The sequence below is a fragment of the Protopterus annectens genome, chromosome 9.part0 (assembly GCF_019279795.1).
Source record: "Protopterus annectens isolate FY-2018-M chromosome 9.part0, PAN1.0, whole genome shotgun sequence".
NCBI classification, from domain to species: domain Eukaryota; kingdom Metazoa; phylum Chordata; order Ceratodontiformes; family Protopteridae; genus Protopterus; species Protopterus annectens.
This window is the reverse complement of record NC_056743.1, coordinates 678864940-678884210: the sequence shown is the minus strand read 5'-3', so window position 1 is coordinate 678884210 and position 19271 is coordinate 678864940. Positions and strand designations below refer to the sequence as shown.

General features: G+C 39.3%; 1 protein-coding gene across 3 annotated transcripts in view; it reads left to right on the top strand.

Moving 5' to 3' along the window:
• VWA7 (von Willebrand factor A domain containing 7) overlaps positions 1–19271 on the top strand; it is a 325092-nt gene that overhangs the window by 44488 nt on the left and 261333 nt on the right. For all 3 annotated transcript variants that reach the window (XM_044083283.1, XM_044083284.1, XM_044083282.1), the window contains exons 2-4: positions 2859–3095; positions 14633–14914; positions 18819–18915. In XM_044083283.1, coding sequence (XP_043939218.1) covers positions 2874–3095; positions 14633–14914; positions 18819–18915 — 601 coding nt within the window. In that variant the 5' untranslated portion in view covers positions 2859–2873. The remainder of the gene's footprint in view (positions 1–2858; positions 3096–14632; positions 14915–18818; positions 18916–19271) is intronic.

The window sequence follows — 19271 nt, the reverse complement described above, 5'->3', positions numbered from 1 at the left end:
TAGACTGGAGTGTGATTGCCATGAGTCTGCCACTAATTCTGATGGCATCCTTCACTGCCTTCTGAAGCCTCTCTCTCACCGCAATTCCCACACCATTTTTAGCCTGTCCTGCTCCTGAGTAGCAGACCCTGGATCCCAAGCCAAGTGGCTTTGCTGCACTGTCCTTCCATCTTGTCTCTTGGATACATAGGATGTCCAGCTTCCTCCATGCCATCATGCCATCCACTTCCAAGCTCCGTCCTGTCAGTCACCCTACTCTGAGTGTAGCAATTCTTAGTTCATGTTTGGCAGGTTGGTTGGTTTTACATCCAGCTCTCGCTCAACAGAACTATCCCAGGTTACTCAGGATGGGCAACTGGATACCAGCCTGGCAGTAGCTTATTGACCCAGGACTGCTGGACTTTATGGCAGGCCATCTGTTAAAGAGAGAAGCAAAACAGCATACAAAGGTTGAAATGCAAATGCCGTAAAGGACAGAAGTAGGTGTAGCTAAATCAAAAGATTATTGAATATGTAAATAAGAGAAACCAAACCAAACAAAGGCTAATTAAAATAAATAAATACTTGAGTTACAGAACATGTTGGTGTATTTCCCCTTCTGTCTCTATATGAAAAGCAAACTTGTATGGCTGGGATTAGATGTTGGAACCTAGAAAAGTAAACTGTGAAAGGCTTATAAGGGTATGAATGCTTTGTGACTCTGGTTCTTTCGGGATATTATCAATGGAACTGTTATGTCAAGACTCTTATTACAGAAAGGAATCACATAGGAAAATAAAGAACGGAGTTTAAATGATAACATGAAAAATAAAATATCAACGGACTAACAACAGAATGTTTAAACTGTAAAACATAGATCTTCAGGCAGGAGGCATCTGAAACATAAAAACACCTATTTACTGACATTACTTGACCTGTAAAAGATTGCCATAAATGCTAAAACTTGCATTTTCCTGCTTCACCTTTGTAAGAACATTGAGTTTTATGAAGTTAAGGAAAATCTATCATGACATTATTAGTATAAAAATGAATTCTAGAATACAAAATATCTCATTGCATATGTACAGTCTCATGCCTTTAAAGTTACAGTATTCATTTATTTATTTACATTTGTTGACCGGGAGTGTCCGACTGGATGTAGGCCCATTTTCAGCGGAGGACCGGGGAGAAAAGCTCTACAGTTAAAATAAACAGACAGTAGTTACATTGGATTACATAGCGATTAACAATTTAACATAGCAATTATTTACAACATATTTACAGATGAAGAACATAGTACATCAGTAGACAACTAGAATCTTTATCTGTGAAGTACATAACAGACATTAACAAATGTTACAATGAGAAGTTCCTGCTGTATAAAAAGTACTAGGCTTATGAGCATCTGAGCTTGCTATAATCAAGGTAGTTAGTGGAGTGGAAAGAAAGGTAGTGGTTGGATGGGTGGGTGATATTAGAGTGAGAGTTGCAAGGGCATAGCCAAGCATGTTTTTCGGTGCGCTTTTAGTAAAGATTTGAAGTGAGTGCATGATGGTACGGAGGTAATTGTGGGTGGAAGGGAGTTCCATAATTTGGCTATGGTGCAAGAGAATAGTGCTTCACCAGCAGAGTTATTGGCTTTAGTGATCTGCAAGTGATTTTTGTTGCTGGATCTTAGTGGTCTGATGGTGCGATAAGGTTGGAGTAGATTCTGGAGGGATGGGACATTTAGTGGATGGTTTACTAGTTTGTGGGCGAGTGAGAGTTGATACCCCTGAAGGAGGTGAGGGAGTTCAAGCCAGCCCAGTTCAGCAAGTGTGAGACAGTGGTGACTACGGTAGGATGCCCCTGTGGCGAATTTGGCGATTTTGTTGTAGGAGGTCTCTAGCTTGTTTAGATCGCATTGCCTTAGGTTGGTATATATTGGAGAGGCATAAAGTAGGGTGGAGATAAGGTGGGAATTTGCTATTGAAATCTTTGCTGCTTTGGTGAGAAATTGCTTATTTCTGTATAATGCTCCAAGTTTTTTGTGGACTTTTTTATGGTCGTGGATATGTGAATGTCAAATTTTAGTTTATTGTCTATTTCCACTCCTAGCAATTTGGTGTGTTCAGTTGGGTATATAGTGGTGTTGTCTTTTGCTGTGATGTTAAAGTGAGAGTTGTTTTGAGTATGTTTGGTGGGTTGGAAGATGAGTAGTTTAGTTTTGTTTGGGTTGAGTATTAATTGGGCATCTGATAACCAAGTTTCAACAGAGGAAAAGGCTTCCTGTGTGACTTTTTGCAGTTTGGTCAAGATTATATGTCATAAAATAAAAATGTTTGAATTAGAACTTTGAACTTAGTTGTGGTCTGTTCTCACTGTTTACTAATTAGAGATGCATTCCAAGATTTCTCTCTCTTTGGAAGGCTTATAAGCTCATTCTAATGATTACAAAAGTGTCTGCAGTTATTTAATGTACCCTGTAACATAAACCACATAATTTCACCACTGATGTAGAGATGGCTTATTTTACAGAAAGAATACATATGCACCACACACACACACAAAACAATCACCTGACCAGTGGGTAAAGCCCCCCACATTCCCTTAACTTGTAACTTTTTTATGACAATTTCATGGTCGCAACAGCTTACGGTAAGTTATATAGTATTGAGGGTGATAGACAATAATATTCAGTACATCCCATCCCTTAAAATTTGGCACCCTGCAGGTATGATCTTTCAAATTTGGCAAACAGATATTTAGGCAGATTGTGTTTACTTTCCACAGTAAAAAGTAATTAAAATATGAATATTTCCCAATATTTTCACTTTTGCAGCACAAAGCCAGCATTGCTGTGCTGTAGCCTTATCTAATCTCTAACGTTTCTATTTTAGCTCAATGTATACAGTATGGAGCATTCCTTGGTTCTGTGGTCGCTGTTTGTGTGCATTATAATGACCCATAATGCTACTTGCTTCTTTCCAAATTTCTGGTCAAAGCTTATATCAGGGGCTTGGAGGTCTTCTACACATCAGGATATAACAGAAGAAGCAATTCTCCGTGTCACACTCCAAGCCTTCCAAGAAGTTCCAAACTCACAAGGGCAGAAAATTGATCCAGAAGAATTCAAGGTATGTTATACAACCTAGATATGAGATGGAATCTTAAGTCTGTAATGACAAATCTAACTGTATCAGTTATATTCAAGCTCAGTAACCAAAGGAGTTTAAGATGCCCTGTCATTAAGCATAGTTCAGACAGTTTTTTTTTTTGGGGGGGGGGTGCATGAACAGTTATTATAAAAAAGAATCTTGAGAAATGTTTATGCATCTAAGCTGACTCATTGTTATATGGCTATCACTAACATTTCAGAATGCTTATTAGTTATTCTTGGACTTCTCACTGACCCCGGTCATGCTATAATGTAATAATGTAATACTGGTGGTAAGGCAAACCATGATGTCCACTAATTTCAGTACCTGTACTACAGCCTGCAAGCACTGGAAATGAGTATTGTACATGAGGTGCAATTTTCAACTGATAATCAAAGATCATGATGTCATAATTTATTTATTTATTTGTTAATGGAGTAGGTTGACTGATCTGAAGACCTTTTTCATACACAATACGATCCCAAAAGGTTATAAACAACAATATACAATTGTTCAGATACAAATATACAAAAGACAATATGAGATGTACTTTCTATATTTGAATCTATATAAAGATACAAAGTTATAAGGTTATAAGGTTGATTTTAGTGACACTCAACCAATATCATGGAAACAATCTATCTATATCGATCTATCTATCTATCTATCTATCTATCTATCTATCTATCTATCTATCTATCTATCTATCTATCATCTATCTGTCTGTCTATATCTATCTATATCTATCTATCTATAGCTATAGCTAGCTATAGAGAGATAGCTATATCTATCTATATCTATTTATAGCTATCTCTCTATCTCTATTTCTCTTTCTATATCTATAGTTATAACTATATATATATATATATATATATATATATATATATATATACCTATCTATCTACACACACACACACACACACACACACGCACACATACACACACACACACACACACACATATATATATATATATATATATATATATATATATATATAGGTGTCAGTTTGTCAAAGGGCAGTTGTGTTGACAGTGTGTTGCCATTGCTTTTGAGGTAGAGGTTGAATGAATGGATGTTTTGTTGATTGGTAGTGATGGTGAAAGCAGGAACTTTGAATGTTTAGTGTTAATGTAAGTGTGTGCATGCAAGTGTTTGCAGGTTAGGGTAGAGTATTGGTTAGGTAAGGGAACAGATTTGGTGTGTGTGTGTGTGTGTGTGTGTGTGTGTGTGTGTGTGTGTGTGTGTGTGTGTGTGTGTGTGCATGTATATACAAGTATTCACTATTTAGGGTTAGAGCAAGGGCTAAGTAAGTAAGGGGATAATTTTAGTGTTGTGCCTTTTTGTTGCTGAGTGAGTGTGTGTGTGTGTGTGTGTGTGTGTGTGTGTGTGTCTGTATGTGTATGTGCATGCGTGCAAGTATTTTGTGTAATGGTAATGCTAGGAAAAAGGGTATCTAGTAAGACAATGTGTAGAATTAAAGGTTAGGGCAGGATTAGAGTTATGGTTGGCAGACATTAGATGGTTGGTACGGGGGGAGCAAAGCTAGGAAATTATAATGCAAGTTATATTATTTAACAATAAATTATATATCTATTTCTCTATGTACATCTATCCATAAAATATTATTTAAAAAAGCTTCCTCACAGTTTAACGGGATAGAGAATCATCTTCTGCCAAGTAGTAGGTTGTGTTTATACAGTAAACTGTACACCTTACCATAAAGCTGTACTATAGTACATTACAGCACAACAGGTAACACTAAAGTACCACCCATAAACAGCAGGAGCAGTACAACTACAGTAGTATAGAAGCATAGCCTTGTGGTCTAAAAATAAGGAATTCTAAAGGCTTTCCTTGTATTCGATCAACTCAACCATCAGTGTGTCATGCTTCATCGACTTTCCAGTATTGAGAAACATAGTTTGAAAAAACATAAATATAGAAAAAAATGTTTTATATATATATATATATATATATATATATATATATATATATATATATATATTATTTTTTTTTTTGTGGGGGTGAAAGCCTTTTTGTCCTCCCCATGTTGGTTGGTTGGATCTCCCACTTCTGACTTTTATTTTCCAACTCCATGATTATGCTATAAAGATAAAAAGTGAAAAACAAACAAAAAAAATGTAGAACACCGCCATCTCACTCCATCAAATTAATGTGGTTTCAACAAACCACAGCAAAACAAAATCATAGAAAAGCTACTCTATGGAGAACAACGTAGTTGAGTATAGGTATGCCATTTTAAAGCTTCGTATCCAGATTTGATACTAAGGGATGTTTAATATATGTTGTTATAAAAGTGCAATAGTGTGTTAATATTGGCATCCCAATAAATTAGTATCATTTAGCATTGAATGTATAAAACTGCAGTAATAAAATTATGAATGGACATTTAACTGAAAAAAAGTGCTTTATACAGGGGTTAAGCTCTCACAGCACATCTCTTGTGTGGGGAAGTTGCATTTCCACAACCCCTGCTTTGGAATCAAGATGTTTAAATGTCCCTCATTTGTGTTTCAGAAAAGAAATAGTAATAACTCTCCATTAATAGAGATCTTCCCACACTATGAGTGATGAAGCACCGGTATATATGAATAGTCAATTCACCATCCAAAGTGGACTTAGTGGACATAGCTAGTTAACAAAAGTAAGTAAGTAAATGAACAACAAACACTGTTTAAGGAGATAACAGCCGTTTGCAGCAAATGTTAGTAATGAACTCACTTCGTTCAAAGGGACATGCCTTATTTGAAAATGAATATATGATAATATAATATTGAAACTATATTGAAAATATTGTTTTAAAGAAATAGCTGGATCTTGATTACCCAGAATGCTTTGCTGTTGTAGATAAATAGCTATTTGAAACTTTAACTGTTTTGCTTAAGAAACCATAAAGAAATAGTGAACAGACAAGAGACAACGCAATATTAAAAACTGTAATCTTTTTTTTTATATATCTTCAGCATCTTGTGCTTTACTGGAAATTAATTTCTTTATAAAACAGAGATGTACGGAATGTCCTTTAATACACTTCAGTCATCCATTTATACAGACATACCTCTCAGCTGTCCAGAACTTCACAGAATGTCCCAGATTTCTACCTTATATTTTAGTCTGTTCCTAATAAAATTTGTTGTTTTCTGAGAAGTTGCTGAGGACTGAAATTGCTAAATAATTACATACATTTGAGTTTTAGGCTTGCTTCAGAGTTAACATGTTTAGAAAATGCATGCTAATGTAAAACCTATTATTCTCTACAATGTCTAAGTTTATAAGAGCAGTATTTAAAAACTGTCCCTGATTGGGTGTATATATATATATATATATATATATATATATATATATATATATATATGTGTGTGTGTGTGTGTATATATATATATATATATATATATATATATATATATATATATATATATATATATATATATATATATACGTAGCATCTCAGCTAAAGATGGTATACTCAAAAAACACCGAACAACTCCCCCTCTAAGAAACAGTGATTTTTGCAAGGGTAATCCCCCATTCCCCTTCCTAATTTTTATACCAACTCTGAGATTGCACTACAGTGGGGAAAGGGCAAATCCCTGGACCTCACAGTACCATGAACTCACATAACGTGCTGAAAGCAGGCAGTAAAACAGCATAAAACAGCATTCACTCTTATCAGCATTTTTTCAAGCAGTGTGGACAAGAGGTACAGAACATATATTGGTGCAAAATGCTGGCCTTAAAAATATAATCAAGTAAAAACCTTAGATATATCTGTATTATGAACAAATAACTGAAGATAAATCTTTGCAAGTGCACACGGCCTTAGTCACAGATGAAAAAAAATGCAGCACCCTTACAGTGTCAAAAGTCCAGTTCGGGCCATTTACCTTTTGATACAACACTATTTGTGTAGAAGAACATTGCTTAAGAAAAGCAGTTTTGGTGTATAACAGCTCTGTTTATGTGACCAAAAGTCATCCACTTATACAGGCAGATTTTTCATGTATATGTGTAGTTTCATGGTAACATGTCTAATGGCACTGTTATCATATGACTCTTGGTCAAATGGTATTGGATTCAAAAGATTTAGCAAACATAATACACATGTGTATGTGCGGACATGAAAAACATTTAGCAGAACGATGTCTTGCTTCTGAAAATAAATAAAGGAAGTGTGCTTGCATGATGGCATATGAATATATGTATGTATATACATACATGCATATATATATATATATATATATATATATATATATATAGGGTCTATATTAGATAAACAAAAGTTTATCTTACCGAATGCTAACATGAGCGAAAATCCCAGAACCCGAAACCGAAATTGTGAGATCGCAGTACAGTGAAGATGGGAATATTTGCCCTTTCCTCACTGTAGTGCGATCTCTGAGTTGGAATATATATTTAGCGGAGGGTATGGGGTGCGCAGCCCTACACAATTGCAGTTTCGAGTTCTGGGATTTTTGATAATGTCAGCATTCGGTAAGATAAACTTTTGTTTATCTAAAATAGACCCTATATATATATATATATATATATATATATATATATATATATATATATAGAGAGATAGAGAGAGAGAGGCTTTTACAATCTGGAAATATAATCGCTGGTAAGTATAATTCTTGGCACTTTAACTTTTCAGAGTTCTGCATTGTCTTTATTTTTGCCTAATTTGAATTATTTTATATATTTGCTGACTGAATCATTTTATATATTTGCTGGCAATTTTTTTTGTTTCTGATCTCTTCTGAAACTGTCTCCCTCCTATTTCTATGGTGGTGCTAAAGTTTATAAAACTAGTCTAACAGCTTTTTTGTTATCTGATTGCTTCAAGGCTTGCTGATTTAAAATAGCCCCTGTTTGTAAATTCCTGCATACACTGTCAGAAACTCCTTGTGTTCTGAGTAAAGAGTGCTTTCAAACAATCTCGAAATATAATCGCTGATAAGTATAATTCTTGGCACTTTAACTTTTCAGAGTCCTGCATTGTCTTAATTTTTGCCTATATATTTGCTGGCATTGTTTTTTTTTTGTTTCTGATCTCTTCTGAAACTGGTTCCTCCCTCCCACCCACACTATTCTTGTGGTTTTTGTTACAGTTGGTGGCTTTGCATTTGCCAGTCCCTACTCTAAATTTGATCTGGGATACTCCTCCCAGTCTAGTGTTCATTCTGCTTAATACAGAGAGAACATTTGAGAAGGCCAGCCCACTTAGGGTCTTAACCTTGAATTATCTTCTGCTCCTCCTTCCTCCCCTTGCACTTTACTAACAAAAAACAAAACAAAAAAAAAACTCCTTGTGTCCTGACCTAGTGCTGAGTGTGCTTCTCAACTGATAAGTATATTTTTGGCACTAATCTGTTCAGAGTTGGATAAAACAACAATTGAATTTAGTTCAGAATACATTTAGAATAAATTGCATTTATTTAAACTGTATTTGCTTTAATACTGCTGTTGGTAAGCTTCTGAGCCCCCCAAGCCTTTCTGTGTTAGAGAGAAGCCTTCTAGCTTATCACTGGGAGTGTTAAGCAGTAGGTAGCCTATCTACCACAAGAGGTGTGGCTTTTGGCACATAAATTGTAGTTTATTGGCAGTTTGAGCAGTTTTTCCATCTCTTTCAACTTTCTGGTTTAAAAGCCCGCATTTGCCCTTGTTTCCTGCCTTTCCTGTAACTAGTCTAGTCCAGATACAGATTTTCTGTATCTAGGACTGTTGGTAAGCTTCTGAACCCCCCCCAAACCATTCTGTGTTGGAGGGAAGTCTTCTAGCTTATCAGTGGGAGTGGTAAGCACTAGGTAGCCTATCTACCACAAGAGGAGTGATTTCTGGGCCAGATATTGTACTTTAACTGGCTGTTTGGGCAGTTTTTTCATCTCTTTCAACTTTTTGGTTTAAAAGCCCGCATTTGCCCTTGTTTCCCACCTTCCTGTAACTAGTCTAGTCCAGATACAGATTTGCTGCATCCAGGACTGTTGGTAAGCTTCTGAGTGCCCCAAGCCTTTCTGTGTTGGAGGAAAGCCTTCTAGCTTATCAGTGAGAGTGGTAAGCACTAGGTAGCCTATCTGGCACAAGAGGAGTGGTTTCTGGCCCAGAAATTGTAGTTTAATTGGCCATTTGGGCAGTTTTTCCATCTCTTTCAACTTTCTGGTTTAAAAGCCCATGTTTGTGCTTGTTTCCCACCTCTCCTGTAACTAGTCTAGTCCAGGTACAGATTTGCTGTATCCAGGACTGTTTATAAGCTTCTGAGCCACCAAGACTTTCTGTGTTGGAGGGAAGCCTTCTAGCTTATCAGTGGGAGTGGTAAGCACTAGGTAGCCTATCTACCACCGGAGGAGTGGTTTCTGACCCAGAAATTGTAGCTTATTGGCTGTTTGGGCAGTTTTTTTTTCCATCTTTTTCAACTTTCTAGTTTAAAAATCCACATCTGCGCTTGTTTCCCACTTTTCCTGTAACTAATCTAGTCCAGATACAGATTTGATTTTTCCAGGACTGTTTGTAAACTTCTGAGCAATGCCAGAGTCTGCTCTTCAATTTTTCTCTTAGATCTGCTAGTTCTCTCCTCTCCTCTCCTGCACTTTTACTAGCTTATTAGTTTAGCACTTTACCAGACGTCTTGTAGCAATTATTGCAGCACACAAAAGTGCTACCAGCACTAAACATTCTACAAGGAAACAGCTGCAGTATTTATTAATGCCCACCCTTCCAGGCATGTCTAAAGGTCAGTTCCCTTTGCTTTCTCCTATTAACCTGATGAACTTGGGCATCCTGAGGCAATGTAGCAACTGCCTCATGTACACTGACAACCCTCTCCTCTTACATACCAACACTCAAACTTGTGAGAGATGCACTTATATATCCAAATTGGAAGACATGCACTCTCCAGCCAAGACCGGAATAGCTGGTCAAGAGGAGAAGGTCAACACTTACACCATACCACATGGAACACATAGCCCTCTAGAACACACACCAGCACTGCCTTCACATGAAAACACATGCCACACACACACCTTCATGGAGGCTGTCAATAAAAATACCCAGACAGCGGAGACCTCCAAGGCAGAGACGTACCCATCCATCACAACACAACACTAATCATGAGACACATAACTGTACTAAACAGTGTGCCACTCAAAAAAGCCCAAAGGCAAAACAGCATGCCCAACACACTAGTCATAGGTGACTCGATAGTGAGGCACACTGATGTCCCACTCACTAGGTTGAATAAGGAGAAAGTAACAGTCATCTGCCTGTCAAAAGCCAGGATCCACCATATAATGCATGCGCTCAGGTCCCTCAACAACAGGTACAAATATGACTCTGTAATTGTACATGTGGGTGTGAATGACCTGAGATATACCTCCATGGACTACATGAAAAGAGACATGGAGGAGTTCCTGGATTATGTAGCCCAGGTGGGTATGACCCTAGCCCTGAGCAGCATCCTACCATCACCCAGAATTATACCACAGTACAAGCAGAAAATGATTGATTTCAACAATTGGCTAAGTTTCTGGTGTCATTCTAAGGGGAGTCAGTATCTGTCTGCCTGGGATGACTTGATTGAAAGACCTCGAAGCTTTGCCAGAGATGGCCTGCATCTGTCACCCCTGGGCTTCTGGATACTGGCCAAGGCTCTTGCCACCCCTATAGTGCCCTTTTTAGGTGGCATTCCAAAGACCAAATTACCACCACAACAGCTACAGACAAATGCAATCTGAGAGTCATGCTGCTGAATGCTGGAAGTCTAAATCTCAAAATGCACTCACTTGAAGCACTCTTTAAAATGGAGAACATTGACATTTGTGCTGTAACAGAGATCTGGTTCAAGGCAGCAGAAAGCACCCCTACACTTCCAGGCTATAACTCATTCCACACGTTTTGGCCCCAGAACTTGGATCAAACTCCAAAGTTGGTGGTGTTTCCATATTCATAAAGGATGTGCACACCTCCAGACTGGTAGCCCAACATAACACATCTGAGATTCTTCAGGTGCAGCTAACATTGGGTAAGACAGCGATTCAGATTGTAGCCTGCTATAGATCCCCAACCATGTCCCAAGACTCACACTCCATGTTCCAAAGCACTCTGGAGAATATTAGGGTCCAACCTAACACTCTCATACTGGGCGACTTTAACTACTCCTCCATTAACTGGTAAAACTACTCATGTACCAATACACTTGCCCAATGCTTTCTGGAATTCATTAATTCCAATGGTCTGGACCAGCTCGTTCCTACCCCCACTAGAGGTAGCAACATCCTTGACCTGGTCATTACTAACATGGGCAACCATTGCTCTACACCAGTAGTCAACTCCTCCCTGGTTAGATCCAACTACAAACTAATCACCTTGGAAATCCACATCCCTCCCACCCCCCACCCCCCACAAAGGTAACTACCATGAAAAACTTCTCCAAAGCTGACTTTGGGCTCCTAAAAGCAGAGGTGGCTAACTTCATGGCACCCATGCAAATTGAGAATAGTTGCATGACTGCCGAATCATACACCAATGCACTGTACGAACACATACACAAATGCATGCATCTCGTCATACCCAATAGAACCAAGTCGCTCTCCTCAAAAAAAAAGGAAGCCAATCTGTTGGTCCCCTGCCATAAACAAACTGTACAACAGAAAGAGGAAACTGATGCGGAATAAGGCGAAGTCGCAAGACTGGAAAAACTCCCTTATCAGCCTCAACAAAAGGTTGCGATCCCTCATCAAATCATCTAAAGCTAGCTATAAAAACAGAATTGCAGCAGATAGTAAAGACAACCACAAGGCCTTCTATAGTTATGTAAAGAATCTCCACCACAATACCCAGATTTGCTCTGAGCTACTGCACAATGGTACCTCCTATACCGAGGCAACAGATATTGCCAATATACTGGTGGACAGATTCAGTGCTAACTTTACCCCCCCCCCCCAAAAGGGCCAATCACAATAGCAATAAATTGCCAAGCACCTAGTATTACTGCTCCACAGGTTAAAACAGCACTGTCCAAGGCCAAGAATACTATAGGACCTGACAATATCGCTGGCTGTGTTCTACATGAACTACAGAGTGAACTAGCACCTCACCTGTGTGCCCTGTTCAATCACAGCCTCACCTCAGGCTTTGTACTGAATTGTGCACTGCTGCAGTCATCCCTCTCCACAAATGAGGAGCGACTACAGACCCTGGGAATTATCGCTCAATTAGCCTGACGAGTCTGATATGCAAAGCTATAGAATGCATCATCATCATGGACCTAATAAACAAGGATATAGGGAATCTCCAAACTCTGGATCCTACACAGTTTGGTTTTGTAAAGGGTAGATCATGCCTGCTCCACTTGGTTGACTTCTTTGAGCCAGTCACCAGAGCTGTGGATGAAGGGAAGGTGGTTCATACAGCCTACCTTGATCTGACCAAGGCCTTTGACACCATTCCTCACTCAGGAATCATAGAAAAACTCACTAAGCTAGGCATCAACTCCTATATCACTAGGTGGTTTGCAAACTGGCTCACAGATAGAACCCACAGTGTGAAAGTAGCTGACTCCAATTCAGACTGCCGAACAGTCATGAGTGAAGTCCCACAGGGTTCGGTCCTGGGTCCACTGCTGTTTGGTATCTACTTCTCTGAAGTCCAGGCAAATACGAAAGGACTCTGGCTGACAAAGTTTGCAGATGATTGCAAGTTGGGAGCTATTATTAACTCCCCAAGTGATGCTGAAATCCTACAGAAAGGCCTCAGTGACACCAATGACTGGTGTCAGAACCATGGCCTTAAGCTCAATGCCAAAAAATGTGTCGTCATCCCGCTTGGGAAAAACCTGATTCCCTTGAATTACCACATTGATGGTAGTCCACTGAACACAAAAGGCATTATAAGAGATCTGGGAACCAAGGTTGACAGCAAACTCTCTTTTGACCACCACATTGCCACTGTGGTCAGAAAGTCCTTCTATGTGGCACATCTCATTACTATGGGTTTTGTATCCAGGAAGAAAGAGGTCATTGTCTCCCTCTACTCTTCCCTCATTAGACCAGTCATCGAGTACAATGCCTCATTTGGCATGTTCCCCACTAGACACCTGCAACAACTGGAGAGGCCACAAAAGTACCTCACAAAGAGGATCCTAGGCCTTAAACACTTGTCCTACATGGACAGACTCAATCTCCAATTTTTTTCTATCTCATATCGCCTACTTAGAGGCGATCTCTGCTTGACTTACAAAGCCATGTCTGACCCAGCTCTGTTAGAAATGCTACATCTAAAGAAATCCCAATCCCTCAACACCACAGGCTCCAGAGACCTCAACCTCATTACCACAATCAATTGAACGTACTGGAGGGACACGTTCATAACCGAGAAACTGCCCATGCTATGGAATAGACGTCCCTTACATGTCAAGCTGAGCACCTCACTGGCCCTCTTCAAGAGAAATCTTGATGAGTGGATGGGAAATAGAAAATTCACCCCAGGGATCACGCCAGTGGCTCTACTCAACAGAGGCACAAGGAACTAGGGTCAGGTGGCACGATGCCAGGGTAATCCTATGGGCTAGGCTTGTAAAGGCTCCAGGGCCATTGGCTTAGTACACACCTATGAACCTATGAACATTGGATGTACACATGAGTTTGATTCCTTCCACCTTCATGTGACTTCATGTGTAGTCAAGGGAATAGTGTAGGGGAAGTGAATGTGCAGGGAGTATAGGGAAAACATTGGTGTGTGCTGATACACACGCATGCACATGTGTGTGTACATGATATAAGCAGATAGATTCGTACAGACATTCTTATAATTATACAAATACATACATACACACACACACACACACACACACACACACACACACACACACACACACACACACACACACACACAAACACACACACACAATATACTGAGCAAAAGCTGCATATATTTTATTTATTTTATTTATTTTGCATTTGTTGACTGAGATAGTCTGACTGGATATATGTCCATTTTCAGCAGAGGCCCGGGGAGAAAAGTTCCAATATAATAATACACATTGAACACTTAGTAAATGGTAGTTTCAAGCAGATTACATTCATACATGGCTATATATATTGCTTTAGAGGACTTTATTATAATGTGCATGTATAACATCTGTATACACCATGCTATTCATTAATAATTGTATATATTTTTGGCAAGTATTTGCATTCATTTACAGCCTCAAGGCTTCCTTAGTCTTTATGGGATAATGCTTGCTATGAGATGCCTGCCTGGCTGAATGCTAGCTGACATATGAAACCTTGCAATATGCATTTATATTGCTCCACACTGGCATATGTTAAATGTGTGACACATGGTGTTTTAGAAGTGTTTTTGTCATGCAGTACAAGCTGACCATGTAGAATATGCAATCATAAACTCTGATCGGTTTATATGCTAGAGACTCTTCTGATACTCCTTCCCCAATAAACTTCTGTTTCTAACTCTGTACTTTACTTGTGTGTCTCCACAGGGCAAGATCTTAGTCTCAGATGACATCTTTGCAGCTTACTATGGGATGAGGGTCTCCACCAAAAAGTATCGTCTGGCCATAAGTGAAGTGGTGAATGCTAATGCTGCCATGGACTTCCTAAATACCACTCGCAATGATGCCATACAGCACTTTGACTCAGAACAGATCCAGGCAGCCAATCAACTGCTCCTGTTCCGCAGGAAAGAGGTCATTCAGGCAATAAAATCTGAGAACTATGAAGTTGCCAGGACAAAATTGGGGGAGCTACTTCATTCACTGCAGGTAAGACCACAACAATTAGAGGGATGGGAGTATAAACAGCAGTTGCTGAGTCTTATGATGTACCCTGTGCATTAAATTGTTATATGTTCATAGGTAAGAACAAGGCTACCTGCCCTTGGAGGCCATTTTATGCCAAGCCAATTTTTTTTTTTGGTGCTTGAATTAACATTTCCCATTTTGGTGTTAGATTGGCCTTACCTCTATTGAGAAGAACTGGGATCATACCTCAGATAATTTGGGGTGACCCATGCATGGAATGAAGCATTTAGGAGCTACCTCTGTCCATTAGTAGTACAGGGGGCAGTCCTAGGGTAACTCTTCTGTTTCCCAACCATAAATCCAGGTTGAGCTTAAAATGGGACAGGGATGAGCTTTGTTTTATGTGCATGGGGAGTCTATTCCAGAGTACTGGCATACTCTACAATATATACCTCTCCCTTTAAACCATTCTGTTGATGCTGCAGAAGAGGTTTACATCCCTAGACTGAGTATTTCCGATTCTGTTTGATTTGCTGATGTGCAGTAAATCCATCAGTACTGGGTCAGGGGATGCCTTGAATGACAAACATAGGTCACCTCTTAGCAGTCTGTAGGATACTGATTATAGTGACAGGGCTTTGAGTCAGTCTGTGTTGGACATATTGTTTAGAACTTGTATCATTTCAGTTAGGCATCTTTGTGGGCAATTCAGTTGTTCCATGTGTCTGGACAGATACATGCCAAAGGGATTAGATAGTGCTGAGTAAAGTGGGACAATGACATCCCTAGATCTAAACACAATCCCTTTGTTTATAAGCTGTGCAGTATAGAAGGACTTTCTTAAGACAATAGACATATGTTGGTCAAAAGTTAGGTAACTGTTCACATAAGTTGTCAAATCTCGAACAATTGAGTTAACTCTTAGGGACATATTGTCATGTACAGTTCCCCAGGGTAGATGGCCTCCCAAAGGATATGATAATGATTTTTCGCATTTAGTTTCAGTTCATTATTTTCTCTTCACAGCAAGAGGTTGTCTGGTTTGATCCTTGGCTGGGGTGCCTTCTGTGCAGAGTCTGCATGTCCTCCCTGTGGTTGTGTGGGTTTCCTCCAGGTGCTCCGGTTTCCTCCCACATCCCAAAGACATGCTGTAGGTGGATTGGACTCTCTAAATTGGCCGTAGACATGAGTGTGTGCATGTGTGTGTGCCTTCTGTGGAAGGTTGGTCGCCGGGCTGGCAACTCAACACTGTAAAACTCCACCACCAGTCATGAGCGGACAGGTGATCCACTGCGGCGACCCCTAACTGGGAAAAGCCAAAAGAAGAAGTTTCAGTTCATTATTTTGGCACCAATTGTTTATTTCAGACAAACCTTCCTGCATGATGACTACGTCATTTGGAGATTACTTGTTTCTAGCTTGCAAACTTAGACAACCACAGTACTCTGGGTATTGGCCTTTACTTCAGAGAAGTAGATGCCAAACAGGAGAGGGCCCAGCACAGAACTCTGGGAAATCCACTGGCTACTAGTCTGTTTGTGGTGGTAACTTCCCCTGTTTTGATTTCCTGTGTCCTATCTGTGAGCTATTTGGCAAACCATCCATATACTTGTGAGTGCTGAGAAGAGCACTCTTCGCTAGCATCCAAGTCTGAAACTATACTGATTTCATGACCTGTAATTATACCCTGATATAGGAATGGGGTCCATTCTTGCTATGGTGTTACAAACCCCAAACACTTGGAGAAATTAAAAATGTAACAAGCCATACTTGAAAAAGCACAAGGACTTAATGATACTGTTTACAGAGGATATATGGTCACAGTGCTGTTCAAGTGAAGCCTTCGCAAGTGACTGATCGCACAGTGATGGCTATTGGGTGGGTTTAGGAGGTTGTTCATATGGTCTTCCAAAGAGTGTACAGGACTAAAGCTCTAAGCTATTACTGTGCTGCTTCCTGTGCACAGAATATGGAGTTTGATTCCTTCCACCTCTGTATGAATTTAAACAAGGCACTTAATCAGACAGCAGTCCCAGGTCACACTTGAAAAGGGTCATTTGAGCCCAGTGGCCTTACCCAACCAACAAATGGGTAAAATAAAAAAAATTATGGGATAGCAACCTTTCTTTGGCCAGATGGTACCAGCACAAGCACCCAGTTCCTAGTGCAGAGTGCCTGGACCATCATTATTCAGTTTCTATACTTATCTCCCCAAATCTCAGAATTAAAAATAAATGTTTGCTTGCTACGAGTGAATATCAAACCTGTATCTTCTGGTTTAAATGTACTCATTTCAGGTTTCCTCTTTTCTCCTTTCTATTCAGTGGCAAGTGCCTGAACATTAATGCCTTTTGTGTGCAGATTTACATATGGCACAATGTTCCTTAGTCAGCATCCCCTCACCTATTCTACCCTCGAAAAACAGGAGTAGTTTCAAAGGATTACTGAGTAATGCATAATTGGGGGGATAGCGGCACGCTGCTCTGTCACCTTTGTGTGCTTCATCTTGTCTAGTCCCTTTTAATCTGACCAGCCAATCAATATAAGGCACAAATGTAGGGTGACGTGAAATTGTAATGACTATCCCTTCTTACTCCTTTACAGGCTGAACATTGCATATTACTGCGGTGGTGGTGCTGCGGTAGCGTTGTTGCCTCACAGTTAGACGTTGCCCGTTCGATTCTCAGTTAGAGCGTCTTCTGTGTGTCGACGTGCGTAAATGGGTGTTCCTTCATTGAAGGTTGTGCGTTAGGCCCGGCAAGCCAGCACGTAAAAATCTACTGCCAATCATTAGCGGACCGGAGTTCCGCTGTGGCGACCCCTAACCGGGAAAAGCCGAAAGACACAAACAAACAATACCTCAAGCACTGCTTGGAACCATGTGACCCTCATTCTGCATTTTCCACAGTGCTGCAAATAAAAGTAAAACAGACTGAATAAATACGATTTGTACTTAACACCATATTTCCATATTATAATTCATAAAAATTGTATTAAGAATATGTAACTGACTGCATCCGTTTGCATAATTCTACAGTTATTGGTGTTTAATAATTCAATTAAAAACATAACTGTTTGCAATTATTTTTGCAAATATATTTGAATACTGTATACAAGCATTCTTGAAGGGGAGTAATCAGACTAATGAGCCTTGCAGATATATGAGGGCTACTTCCAGTTTCTTCTTCAAGTGCTGTAATATTTATTATATCAACTGTTTACAGTTGTTTCATGCTATTTTCTGTAGCAAGGTATTCCAGAATGCTCCAAAGAACAGTAGAGATGTGGATTATAGTAGTAAGAGAATGTTTAATCTGTAATGCGTATTAGAAGCGTTATACTGATTTTCACTGTCGTTTACTAGTCCTGGTGCTTACTTTGGCCTGGCTGCAATCACCCGGCATTATGTTTATCCTGGAGAGGATAGCAGTGCATGTCTTGTCCATTCACAGCAGACTGTAGGGTTCCCAGCTGTGGTGCCTGATGTCAGCTATTACATTTCTAATTTGAAAAAAAAAATGTATATTAGCAATCAGTCAGCATAATTGTTCATATACAGAACTGTAATGAATAACCCACCTGCATGAAATGATTAATAATGCTTTTTTCACACAAGTACAACATAAATAACAGACTTGACTTGGTTCAGAATTCTTATGTTGCTTATAATGTGCAATTATTCCCTTTGTCACACCATCATGTGCTTCATAACCTGCAAAAATTATATCTCTACTACAGGAAAATTGTACCTATGTCATGTTTTGTTATAGCCTCCATAATATAAACTGCTAGAAAACAGGAATGTTTCTGCATTCTTGTCCCACTTTGTGTATTCTAGCACTGGTGGCATGTTATTAATTCTGAGCACTGACAAAAAGCAAGCATCATTAATAATTTGCCTTTTTATCATCTGCTTTCTTGAAAGGATTTTTACAGTCACACCAACTGGGTTGAGATGGGTTACCTGAAGGTGCATCCTCACTTGCTATTGCCTGGGAAAGAAGTCAAGGCTGTTGTAGGAGGTACTGGAAACATTTTGTCTCCTTTACATCTGTCATTTCTTCCTGATACCTCTTCTACTCCAAGTCATGGTAAAGATGCCAAACAAATGCTTACTAGCTAAAAGTAATTCTTTAAAAATAATTGAAGGAATGTGGGCCAGCACATAGTACTTCTGTTTTCAAACTAGGTACCTTACAGTTAACTCATATGACTCTTAGGCACTAAAACAATGAGCTGTTTCATAATCAGACATCTAATACTTGCATAAACATTTTACCTGACATTTAAATGAGAACAGTAAATTATCAGAGACTAGCGGGCCTTTATTTTACAGCAAATGTAGCTCTTCATTAAATTAAAAATTCTGCAGTCTCAC